Raw genomic sequence first — 13,356 nt, 5'->3', positions numbered from 1 at the left:
TTAAATTATGTTGGATACTGAGAAGAGTGTGAAATGCAAGAGACCCTGGTATTCTACACATGTGGCTCCATTAAGAGAACTCATCCTTTACAAGTTGGAAACAAGGAATGGATATTGCATGCTCACACCGCCGTCTCCACCCCAGCCTTACTTGCTACCACTCCACTCTTCACCCTACAGTCCAATCATATCGAATCCTGGTGATTCCTCCAGTGCACCATGCCCTTTCCTGGTGTTGTGCCTGTACATGCTCTTTCCTCTGCCAAAATGCCCCTTGCCCCTTCGATCCTTCGGACTCCTCTCTGCAGACCCCGTCAATCCCGTGGAAGTGAACCTCTCCCTTCTTTTTGCTCCTACATTTTATGCACACCTCTAGTATCCAGCCTCCCCCTCTATGGGTCCTTTGAAAACAGAGGAGTGTCTTATTCATGGTTTTTGTATTCCCAGCATCTATCCCAGTGCCTGGCACTTGTTTGGTACACATTAAAAATATATTATTGAAAACCAAACCACTCTTTTTGTTTCTTCTCCCTACAGAAACGATGACTATGGATATGAGGATTGCTTGTGCAGAGGACACAGTAGGACTACCATCTTACAAAGATCTTAAGTAACTTCCCATCCAGCAACATCCGGACGACTCTAGTGACCAAATGCTCAGCTGTAACCACAGCAGTAACTGGCCCTCTTTCCAAATTGGGTTTGGTAAACCTGAATGGTCCAGTTACCTTCTTCTGGTGGCCCAAAGTGATGTGCTGCACGGGAAGCACGTCTCTCACAGCCAAGAACCAAGACTGGACTATGAAAGAAACTAAGTGGTATTGTGAAAGCACCAAGAGTACCAGGACTCTTAATGATTAAGGTCCTTGGTGATGGAGACATAGCACCTGCCCTGGCAGTAGTCACTCACTCTGACAAGTTGTTATTTGCTTGCATGCCCTGGAAGGACAGAATATTTAAAAATACATCCAGGTGCTAAATAGGCAGTAGATCTCAATTCACACTTGACTACCTTTGAGCTAATGACTGTCTCCAGAAAATAATTTCACCCCAAGAAGTGCTCTAGCTTAGTGAAGAATAATCCAGGAAATAATAGGACAACCAGGCCATTCCGCTGGAGGAAAATCTAGTGCAAGGAAGGATAGTTCACAGCAAATTCACTGCCCCCTTCCATGCACATGGCAGAGAGGACCAGTGGATCATGGCCCTCTTTTCTGATGAGATTTCGAGGAGTAAGAAACCCCAACACTAATTTTTCAGTAGCCAGCAGCCACTTCCTTTCAACTTGTGGTGTTATTAGAATGAATATAAACTGTCATTCCTGTTAGAGAGGAACATGTCTCAATGGCGTAAGCATTCTGGAATATCCTTCCCCAGGCACATGCGTTGACTGAGGGAACAGCCTCAGAAATAGATGTAGCCTTGTGTGACATGAGATCATGGAAACACCACACAGCCATCCCTTAGGGGAAGGCACAAGCTTTGGGGCTTTCTTGGCCTGAGTGCCTTCTGGGGTATTTCAATATGCAACAGCCCAGATCCTATCCTTGGGCAGCCACAGAGAGGTTTCCTTCTCACTGCAAACACATATATCACTTTCACAGAACTTGGGGAATGGAAATACCTACAAGAGTGAAGGTCAAGGGCTCTCCCCGGGTATCTCATTCATCACTCAGCTTCCTCTGCTACTAAGTCTGCCAATCCACTGCCTGATCCTCATTGCTTTTCCCTCCACAAGGATGAAACCAAAGGCCTCAGTGTGCCCTGGGAAGACTGGGGGCAGTTACCTAGCTGTCCTCTGTCTCCCATTATGGGTGCAAGGCACCCCTTCCACATATTTGCACCACTACTCCAATTTAACATGTCCCTTTTCATACATTCTCTTTGCAGCAGAATGGAGAGTTAGATTGTAGTTTACATTCCTGGAAAGTACATTACCTTCACTTCAATTAACATTCCAACATGGTACTAATGGGGTGGAAGCAGGATCACTGCATGTCTTCAGACAGTTCTTGTTGCCTCAGCTACCTAGTGCAAGGCTCTATGCTGAGATCAAATCTAAAACATATGGAGGCCTTTGGTTGTGTGAGGCAGTGTTATCACACTCAAGCTTCATGTGTTCCCCAGCCTGCCTGATGCATTTCCATCTCTGATTGGCTTTCAACCATGGAAACTCAAAGGGAATCCAAGGTCTGCCTATATCTGATGACATGAGAAAAGTTCAGCTTTCTTTGCCCAAAATTCCCCTCTACCCATCCCTCCTCATCAGGCATCCTCTATCATATCAGGGTTTAGAACCAAAGCACGAAGGGCTAGTGCCAACAGGATAGTAACAGGAATATTGTCTCTAAAGCCAGGCATATGAACCCGGAAGAATGATCCCAGAGAAACCAGAATGATGTCAGGTGATATCAGGCAGCCATGTCAATAAACTGTGACACGTCCTTGGCTGTGGGATCCTGGGTTGGAGATCCAGAGGCAGCTGTGCCTATTAGTCCCCACCCCAGGACCTTCCTATCCAGGGAGCCAGCATCCCTGGAGTACCAATGAGTATGCTACTGGCTTGTTGATACGGAAGAGAAAGTGACTTTGCAGGGGCAGACAGGAAAGTGGATTTGTGTCTAGAAAGCTTTGCCTAACCAGTACAGCTGTGGCCAGAGGCCAGTTATACATTTGAACTCCCTCAGCCCATTTGCAACTCTGCCTCTGTTCTCTTGTATTCTATTTGGTTTCCCTTTAGTTTCCTAGTAAATGTTCCTTTTGAAAAATTCCAACCTTGTCTCATTGAATTTGGGGGAATGGGAATCTCCACCATATTTTCCCAGATAGCGAAGGAAATAAAGTGCCTGAAAAAAAGATGGAAGTGCCAGTAAAAAGGGAAACGCCTGATCACATCCTCGTATAAAAACCCAAACACTTGAGTCCATTCAGACAGCAAACCGAACACTGACATCAGGGTGATGAAAACAGGTATTTATTTGAAAAGTGCCAAACATGAAGCTGGGGGGCCATGGCTTAGTTCCCAGACTCCTCAAGGGGTTAAGAGTATGAGATCTTACAGAAGGAAGTTGGCATTGAGAGGTGAGTGATCAGCTTTGTATAGGCCTCTGGTTGGTTCACAATGCTGTGGCTTCACATGACCACATGGTCAGTTATATGATGTTCTTGGGGGAATTTTGATGATGGTAAAGTCAGTCAGGTGGTAGTACTCTTGCTCAAGGCCTGGTGTTCCAGAAAAAACCCTGGAGACAAGACTAAACCTCAAGATGTTACCTATAGTGGAGATAAAGGACACTTTCTCAACTTAGTGAATCCATTTTACTAAGATATTGATTTGCATGAGGCTGTGGGAGACTAGGGCCTGCAGGTATCTCATATCCACAGCAAAGGCATTGTATAGAGGTTCAATATCAATCTCAGGGAGAAACCTTGGGGAAAGCTGTTACCAAGAGAGAAGGAGAGACCAGGCATCCCTAACCCAGCTGGCACTGGTTCTCATCCTCTCCCTCTTCCTCTTCTTGCCACTGCCTTCAAGGAGATACACATGGGGAGTGTATCTCTGCTGAAGCACTTTCTAGACAGTGAATCAGGCACATTCAGTAGGCAGTGTAATGTCCAGGAAGTGTGAGAAGGGAACAGGAGCGGGTGGGTAGGGAGTGGTTTCTATAATGTGGATGTTCACAAAATTCTCCTACAATCATGACTACAAGTGGAATTAGTTTTCATGGCCATCAATAGAACTACATTTCATTTCATATGAAGAGATGAAACTCATTCTAACACATTTTAACCAAGGAGACTGACAAAAGATAGATATGGAAAGTGGCTTGCTGTTTTCATGGCCAACCTATCCTGCAATGGTGGGTATTCCAGTTATCTCTTGCCACATAATAAAGCACCACAAAATATAGTGGTTTAAATAAAACTGCGTTATCTCATGCATCTGTGGATTGGCTGGGAGTAGGTGATTGCTGAATGCCTGGCTGGGCTGAATATCCATGATGGCTTCTTCACTCAAGTCTGGGTCCTCAACTGGGATGACTAGAACAGCTGGAGAATGGTTGGGTGTCTCTCTCCATGTGGTTCTTTTGGGCTTCCTCACAATGTGAAGATGATCAAGATAGACTTTTTACAAAGCAGCTGACTTTCCATAGAATTAGCATTACAAGAAATCCAGTTAGGTGCTACAAGTTTCTTCTAAACAATCTCTGCAGTCACACAGAGTCATTTCCAACACTATTGGTCACAGGGCCAGCCAAGATTCAAGGGGAAGGGATTATGCAAGAAATGAATAACAGTCTGGCCCTTCAGGGCCACCTTCAGACACAGTAGGTTATGGGAAGTTAATTAGTCAAAGGACTTCTTAGATAGCTGTTACTTTAAAAGCATGTGCAATGCTTAATAAGTGTAGAAAATGGGGAATAATGGAGAGTGTAGGGAAGAAGGGCTAATCATGAACAGTTAAATGCAAAAGCTAAAGAAAAGCAACTTGTTATGACTGACATAGTGCTTATAAATTCACAAAAAAATCCCTGGAGGAAAAATTTGATATTTTCGTTATACTAACAGCTCAAGTTTTAGTTGGATGTCTTTCTTGTACCCTTACCTCTGATCCAAAGTAAAGGTGCAAACAGCACATCCCTATGTTTGGGAGTATAGTTAAAAATGCTAAGTAGAGTTCATCTGTCCCTTTTTTTCAATGTGATTTTTATTTATATAAAGGGAACAAATTTCAAGTATTTCATATATACAGTTTTAAGAACATGATACTTCCCACCCTACTCTCCTTCCATCCCTCATTCCCACCCTCCTTTCTCCTTCTTATTTTTCTTTTAATTTTTACAATGACATACTTTCAGTTTTGTTTATAATCAAAAACTTAATTCTCCACTAAATACAGAATTCAACAAGTAGTAAGTAGAAAGACCATTGTTCCTCAAGAGTATAGATAAGGACTATGAATAATAATCTCAAAATGTCAATATTGAACATATACATTACTTTTTTGTACTATGTTATCACAAATCAAGGAAAACATACATTGTTTGTCTTTTGGGGACTGGCTTATTTTGCTAAGTATAATGGCCTCTAGTTGCATCCATTTTGTTATGAAAATATTTCTTTTTTTTTTTTTTTTTTTTGACAGGCAGATTTAGACAGAGAGAAAGAGACAGAAAGGTCTTCCTTTCTGTTGGTTCACCCCCCAAATGGCTGCTACATCTGGCGCATTGCACCGATCTGAAGCCAGGAGCCAGGTGCCTCCTCCTGGTCTCCCATGTGGGTGCAGGGCCCAAGCACTCAGGCCACCCTCCACTGCCTTTCCCGGCTACAGCAGAGAGCTGGACTGGAAGAGGAGCAACCGGGACTAGAACCCGGGGTGCCAGCGCCACAGGCAGAGGATTAGCCAAGTGAGCCATGGTGCTGGCCTATTTCATTCATTTTTACAAATGAGTAATAGTCTATCATGTATATATACCATAATTTCTTTATCCAGTCATCAATTGATGGACATCATCTGGGTTGATTCCATATCTTAGCTATTATGAGTTGATCTGCTATAAACATAGGGGTACAGATAATTCTTTCACATGCTGATTTAATTTCCTTTGGTTAAATTCCCAGGAGTAGAATGGCTGGATCATACAGTAGATCTATTTTCAGATTTCTGAGAATTCTCCATACTGTTTTCAATAATGGCTGTACTAGTTGACATTCCCATCAACAGTGTATTAGGGTACATTTTCCCCCACCAGAATTTGTTATTCTTTGATTTTTGCATGATAGCCATTCTAACTAGGGTGAAGTAAAACCTCATTGTGATTTTTATTTGCATTTCCCTGATGGGTAGTGATCCTGAGTATCTATTCATGTGTCTATTGGCCATTTGTATTTCATCCTTTGAAAAATGCTTGTTCATATCCTTAGCCCATTTCTTAACTGGATTGTTTTGTGTTGAGTTTCCTGAGCTCCTTATATATCCTGGTTTGCTAATGTTTTCTCTCATTCTGTTGGTTGCCTCTTTACATTGTTGAGTGTTTCATTTGCTGTGCAGAAGTTTCTTAGGTTGAAGTAATCCCAATATCTATTTTTGCCTTTATTGCCTGTGCTTCTGAATCACCACTAATGAGGAGAGAAGGGCTTTCCCAAATCAAATTTGAATTGAAGTGGTTCTTTGCCAGCTGCCCCCTTGAATAGGAGGTCCCCACATCACTAGTGTAACCATGAATTCTTCTTGTGCATCAGCCTGCCATATAGAAAAGTCAGGGTCTTGTCACTGCTCTTCACACCCTGTCCCACTGCTAATTCAACTACCTTGCTAGAACTTTCAAAACCAGGTTTCACAAAGTGACTTAATGAACCAAGAAAAGGACACACTTTCAGATGTGCACATGGCCCAAAACAATGTCTGCCAGCAGTATAGAGTCCTGAGGATGCTATAGACTGTGCACTGCCCCTGGATACCCACCTCACTGAAGGCCACCTGCAACTTACTGAGAGTGTCTATCCTAGGGGTGTCCAGCCTCTGGTATTGCTACCCATAGTCAAGCCAGAAGGGATGGCTCACCTGCTCTTCACTGTCCCCTTCTACATCCCTATGAAGAGTGTCTCTCTCATACAGTATTCCTGTGTTGGTTTCTGGCATGGAGCACCGTCTTTATAGGACCCTAGGAGGAGTGATAGCCCCCTTCCACCCTCGCCAATAGCCTTTGGCATTTACTATGGGCGTATCTATCACTATAGACCCTGCCACACAGGTACTGCTTTGGGGTCTTCTAAGGGAAAGAGAAGCCACTAGCAGTCTCAGGGATTCCTGATGTGTCTCTGAGATGTCTCTGAGTTGGCCTTTCTAGTGTAGCATTCACTACTCCACTTTCACTCTAACTACACTCCAAAAGAGGCCAAGCTTCGTGGAAGAAATAAAATTTTGAAGCTGGAGAAAGGAAATAATCAGAAAAATTGTCCTGCTGGTTGAATAAATCAGGGAATACCTGCAGGACAACTCCAAATCAAGCAGGGAAGAGAGGGTGGCTGGCATGCTCAGAGCTGCAGGCAGTGAGCCCTGGTCCTCAATCTAAGCCTAGGCAAGAAGCTCTGTGCAGGACCACGTCCCTGCCTCGGGTGTCCCCAATGGCAGGTGTAATTCTCCCTTTGCCCAGTATTTGCCTTTCCTAAGGACTATGGCAGAAACTCACATCCTTCTTCTACTCAAAATGCTAAATTGTCAAATGCTGCCTAGGTTCCCTGGGCATATGGGCTGCAAAATTCTACTAGCTGTATGGTCATCTCTGCCACCTCACTTCTTGAGGCCAGGAGTGCTAGAAGAATTAAGAACTAAGATTAAAAGTGACTCTCCAGGCCTCAGGGGATCAGCAAGCAGCCTTGTAGTTCAGTCATCTTGACCAAGCCTCAGTGGCATCAGTGCCCTCAGCTCCTCCACAGGCAAGTTCCAAACTTTCCTAGCAACTGGTGATTCTCATGACACTTCCTCTCAGTAGGGAAGGGCAGAACAGGACAAAGGGACCTAGGCCACAGAGACCGTCCTCTGCAGTTAGGGGTACTGATTCCCTGAATGACGTCCTGTGATTTATTACTCCGTGAAAGCTTGGTGAGTGTTGTTAGACAATTTAAAAGGCATTTTTATCAATATGAAACTTACTGATGTAAAAGTGCATCTTCTAGCTAACAATACATGGTTTGGCTTTCATCCATTTTCTTTATTTTTTGAATGTTCAACTTATAATTGCAAACAGTGAAGATAGTTACAAAAATATTAATTTCTTGTTGGCCAAATGCTGAATGTATCATGGTTATTATCCGAATGATTATCCATTGCATTAAATTTATCTCCAAACTAGGGAGATATTGACATAGGGATATTGGTGGTTTTTCCTATCAAGTGAACTTTATCTCTAAGACATTGACTTTCTCACAATTTATATGAGAAATACTTTTGCATAGCAACAGCACCCAAGACTTGATTTTTAATTTATCCAGATTTGATTTTATCAAAGAATGGCAACTCCTCCAGTATGGCAAACTCAAAACTTTCAGAGACTAATAAAACCATTTCTTCTAATAGCTGAAGACATTTGGATTCAGAGATTGAGTGATGAGAGCATAAACTGTATTAACTGACAAATAAGCTTTCCAGAAATAAATTGTACCTTCATTTGAAAAATACAATGATTTTGAAAATAGTTATAATTTTCTTTTTAAATTTTTTAAAATTTATATATTTGGCAAGTAGAGTTACAGACAGACAGAGGGAGAGACAGAAAGGTCTTCCATCCACTGCTTCACTCCCCAAATGGCCGCAACAGCCAGAGGTGGGCCAATCTGAAGGCGGGGCCAAGAGCTTCTTCCGGGGCTCCCATGGAAGCACAGGGGCCCAAGCACTTGGGCCATCTTCCATTGCTTTCCCAGGCCATAGCAGAGAGCTGGAATGGAAGAGGAGCAACTGGGACATGAACCAGCACCCATATGGGATGCCAGCGCTGCAGGCAGAGCCTTAGCCTACTACACCACGGCGCCAGCCCCCAAATATTTATTTTTCCCTTGAGGAATTTCAGAACTAAATTTCAGTTTTTATGTTTAAAATTAAATTTTTCAGCACCCTTTATATCTTAAAAGCACACTAGAAAACACAAGCAAGATAAAAGCTCAGGAATGGATTGCCAAAGATGGTGCATTTTTACTAAAAGGGGCACAAATGTGCTCTCCCTGCCTGTGTGTCTGCAGCTCAGAGAGCTCTGCTGAGGGCTTGTGGGCTCTGCTGGCCCTACCAAGGCTCATGGGCCTTCTCTGCTCAGCAGTGAATCTGCATGATGGCCCAGATTTTGGTCGGTACTTCCTGATTTTGTTTTCCTGATGGAAAGAGTGAACGCTAAATGTTTTGTTGAGATGAAGGCCTCGGGCAGCCCCGTACCAAAGCCTCCAAGGGCAAAGTAGGTGCTTTGGCTGTTTTCCATCTTAGAACTCTTGAGGTTAAAAGCAAATTCAACCAAATATATTCTAAAACATATGTTCTATGCAAAATTAAGTTACATCCTCTTGAACTGCACTGCTGGGTTGAAGCAAATTTATTTGCTTGTGAAAAATTAACAAGAAGACATTGGGTTTTGCCATCTAATGTTTTCCACACTTGAACTTCCAGTAACGTTCATGAGTGAGGCGCAACAAGAGGAAGCTGCCTGCCTGCCTCTCTACCGGGACTGCCTGACGGATGAGGCAGACCTTGCTGTAGCAGTCAAGCCCTTGGAGGTTCTAGGTCAATGTAATGGCTTTCTGGCAATGACTATCGTAGTCTTGTGTAGTCCCCTGACTGTGGAAGGTGCCCGTCCTGCTTCCTGTTCCCTAAAATCACAGCGAAGCAAAGGAGAAGGTATCCCTGTCACCAAACAGGGTGAGAAGATAGTACATAGGCTTCTCTTTTAACATATACAATTCATGGCTTTCTTTGTTGAACTTTTTAATTTTTTAAAATATTTAATATTTTTAAAATATATTTTTTAAAATATACAATTTATGGCTTTCTTTGGTGAGCTCTTTTAAACTATGCAATTAATGATTGCTTTGTTGAGATTCTATGTTGTGTGTATGCAAGGCAGAAAAGGAAAACATCACCTAAAGCCAGCACAGATGCAATATCCCTAGCTTTTTTGTTTGTTTTAAACTATTGATCTTGAATTTTCAGGAAAAATAAAGATAAGAGTTCAATAAATGTAAACAATGATTCAAAGGAAACCAAAGGGTTCTGTCCGTAACTGTATGAAGAGTCCAAGAAAAGTCTAGCAAATTATTCAGATGCTTATTATACTTGTTAGGTCAACTATTGACACTTCAGGGTGGCCGTCTGGCACAGTGGTTAAGACATTGCTTGGGCCACCTACATCCTGTATAGGAGTGAGTGCCTGGAGTCGAATACCAGCTCCACTTCTGGTTCCAGCTTCCTGCTGACATGCATCCTGGGAGACAGCAGGTAATGGCACACAGTACTTGGGTCCCTGCCACCATGTGAGAAACCCAGAATGAGCTCTGGGCTACTGTCTTTGGCTTGGCCCAGCCCTGGCTGCTGCAGGCATTTGGAGAGTGAACCAGCATATAGAAGATTGTCTCTTTCTCTCTCTCTTTCTTCCTCCTCCTCCTGCTCCTCCACTTTTTAATAAAATAAGTAAATAAAGCATATTAAACTTTATTTCAAATATTGGGCATTTGGCTAGTTGACTGCACTATGTTATTTTCCCAGGCCATGTAAAAGTAGCTGTTGACAGTTGCCTTCCTGAAAAACCTCCCCTACGTGTGAAGCCTCAGTAAGATCCACTGGCCCTTGGTGAGCCTTTTCAGGCTCAGGAAACTAGTACAGCCTTCAAGTCTTCTGGAGTTTCCATGAGAGGAAGGTGTTTATGTAAACAAGGAAAGATTCCCTCTTTTACCTTCAATCATGGCCTTCCTTGACAGCAGGGTACAATATAGAATCACTAGCTTGGGAAAGGTAGATTTCAGACTTGATGCTATATTTATACAGGGTTAAAGACTGAGAAAGAAGATTGTTAAACTTTCACCTCCCAGCTGACACCATTTTAGTGCATGATTTCACCATTTTGGGTTCTATCCCTGAAATATTTGCCCTATTCTGGCAGCCAGAACTAGTGATGGAGACCAGCTAGGCCCTGGAAGACGCAGAATGACCCCAAATGAGTTGACTGCAAGCAGAGTGCAGCTTGGAGAGTTTCCTTCCCCTTGGTGGGGCTGAGGACCCACTCTGCCAGTCACCAGCCCTGAAGCTCCAGGCCTCACCTTCCTGTACACCCAGCCACCAGGAGTCCATAGCGCCTGGTGCAACCAAGTCTCCCACACACCTGAGGGAGAAACGGTACCACACTTGGCTGTTCTTGGTTCCCGCCCTTCTGGGCTTACAAGGATTTCATCAATCTTCAAAGGGCTCAAACACACCAGAAACATGGCTGGGGGAAGCCCCTGCCTAGAACTTCCTGCCTTGGCCAGCCCTGAACTGGTCATGGCGCTCAGCATCCTCAGGTCACTGTACTCAAGCACACACAAACACACACAAGTCCAGTTATGGGCAGGAGCAGCTTAGATGAGTTTGGTGTTGGGCCTCATGTCCCTCCAGCGCAGAGGAAAATTATGGCAGACAATACAATCTCATCAGAGCCAGAGGCGTGTGTATCTCTTTATCAACATGAAGTTCTCTGGGTATTACAGAAATTGCTGCATGAGCAAATGGAAGATATCTCTCTCTCTCTCTCTCTCTCTCTCTCTCTCCTCTGCCTTTTAAATAAAGTGAAAAACAAATTCTTAATTTATTCATTTGAAAGTCAGAAAGAGAGAAAAAGATCTTGCATCTGCTAGTTCACTCCTCAAGAGGCCACAGTGGCTAGAGCTGGGCCAGTCCGAAGCCAGGAGCCAGGAGCTTCTTCTGGGTCTCCCATGTGGGTGGCAGGGGTCCAAGCGCTTTGGCCATCTTCCACTGCTCTTCCTAGGCCATTACCAGGGAGCTGGATCACAGGTGGAGCAGCTGGGACACAAACCAGTACCCAGTGGAATGCTGGCGTTGCAGGTGGTGGCTTTACCAACTTTGCCACATGCCAGCCTCAAAAATAAATTTAAAATTTAGAAAGTGCTGCGTGGGAATGGCAGAGCTAAGACAAGGCTTCATGAATGCACTTTGTCTGCCTGGCACAGGTAGCCTTGTCTCAGAGGCCTCCTGTCTCCTTAGATACCTGCAGCCTTCAGTTACAGCGCCTCTCCCTCCTCGTTTTATACAAGAGTCGTATGGCACCAGCCTCCACAACCCATTCCACAGCGAGAAAAGTGTTCCAAAAGCTTACTTAGCTCCTCCAGAGCCCCAGTATATGAACGCAAGAAAGGATCCATGTTGGAGACTCCCTGTGAAGCATTTCTCAGGCACATCCGTTCTGTTGAGAGGTTCACATGTCATTCACATGCAATGTTTGCAGCTGGAGTTCCTCGCCTGAGCGGTGCTGAGCAAGCACCAATGCATAGCAGAGGGTGGTGCATAGGGCCAGGACCTGGGAGCTCTGCTCCTGCCTCTGATGCTGCGGCTGCCCCTCTGGGTCCCAGTTTCTTCTCACATGAATACGGTTGACCTAATGTGCTCTGTTATTCTTCCTCCTCTGGTGTCTGTGTGTCTTGGGTTCTAGGGAACTGCTTTTGCCTGTCCCTAGGAAAGCAGGGTGTCTGGAATGGGACCAGTCTAGTCTTAGACACAGGCTGCACAGAAACCCAAGTGCAGGCCAGCCCTGGAGGAGGGTTCATGATTTCTGCAGGATATCAGCCATCACCCCATCCCCCCCCATAGTTTCTATGTTCCTTCTTCAGTGGGTTTTCATTTTCATCAAGTGATCTAAAAGGAGTTTGAGAATGTCCTGAAAGTCCTTTTAATAACTAGTGATACTGAGTGTGGATCACAGAACTGGGACTGGCACTTTCCCGGCAGAGGAAATTTCGTTTTGAATTAAATGCCCTAACAGGGCCTCTCAAAACACGCGCAGAGCTCCTTCGAGGCTTTCAAGTAAGCTGGAGGGAGGAAGAGGGCGGCAGCAGAGCACTTCTTGGAAAGCGAGCTTCTTGACAAGCAGTAGGTATTGGGGGAAGGAGAGAGGGAAAGACAGTGTGCGCGGATGGTTCAGAGTCAGGGGCAGGAAACAGGGAGGATGCCGAAAAGCCTCTCTCCCTGACCCACTTCTGGAAGCAGCAGCCCTGGAATCCCCTGCCTTGGGCTGCAGGGGAAGCCTTTATCCCAGGAAGCTCGTGGATTTGTCCACAGCCCACCCCCTCGTCTCTGTGCTCCTCATGACATTAACACAGAAGTGTCACAAGGATCCGAAACGAGTACCTTCCTTTTACAAATTGCACAGCTCACACAAGTCAGCACTGCCCACCTGCCAGGCCCCTGTGTGCACTGGATTGAGATAAGGATTTCTGGGGCCTAGTACAAAGAACAAATCCTTGTACCCTGTACAGGCTGCATTTTTGAAACCACCCAGTCGGTTTGGTCAGGAATATCAACTAAATTGGGAGGTGAGGAGAGGAAATGGAGATTTGTAGGTACTTTTCTAGAGGGAGCTCATTCCCTTTCAAACCTTCAAAGGAAAAGGACTTCTTGGTCATGGTCAGATGACTGCCTGAAAAGCCTCTGCCCTCTAGTGGCTAAAGGTGCCAAAGAATTTTTTTTGTACAAAAATTGACCCAATCTTTAGGCCTGAGTCACTGAACTGAGACCACCCAAGGAGGCATTCTCTGGAAATGGTGGGTAAACCCTCAGTTTTAAGTCCTGGGGCTCTGTTACCAGTGGACTAAATGTTTGTGAAACCC

The 13,356-nt window shown here is 44.5% G+C and overlaps 1 protein-coding gene across 2 annotated transcripts in view; it reads left to right on the top strand.

The window, feature by feature from the left end:
* The window catches only part of SYT9 (synaptotagmin 9), a 409,891-nt gene extending 407,117 nt beyond the window's left edge, over nucleotides 1-2,774 (top strand). For both annotated transcript variants that reach the window (XR_007910949.2, XM_008265569.4), the window contains exon 7: nucleotides 538-2,774. Coding sequence is in view for 1 of the 2 variants with exons in the window: in XM_008265569.4 (XP_008263791.3) it covers nucleotides 538-546 (9 nt within the window). In the remaining variant the exon portion in view is untranslated. The remainder of the gene's footprint in view (nucleotides 1-537) is intronic.
* Nucleotides 2,775-13,356: the final 10,582 nt, after the last annotated feature.

The sequence above is a fragment of the Oryctolagus cuniculus genome, chromosome 1 (genome assembly GCF_964237555.1).
Source record: "Oryctolagus cuniculus chromosome 1, mOryCun1.1, whole genome shotgun sequence".
Taxonomy (NCBI): Eukaryota; Metazoa; Chordata; class Mammalia; order Lagomorpha; family Leporidae; genus Oryctolagus; species Oryctolagus cuniculus.
The sequence above is the reverse complement of the archived record's forward strand: the minus strand, read 5'-3'. Positions and strand labels throughout refer to the sequence as shown.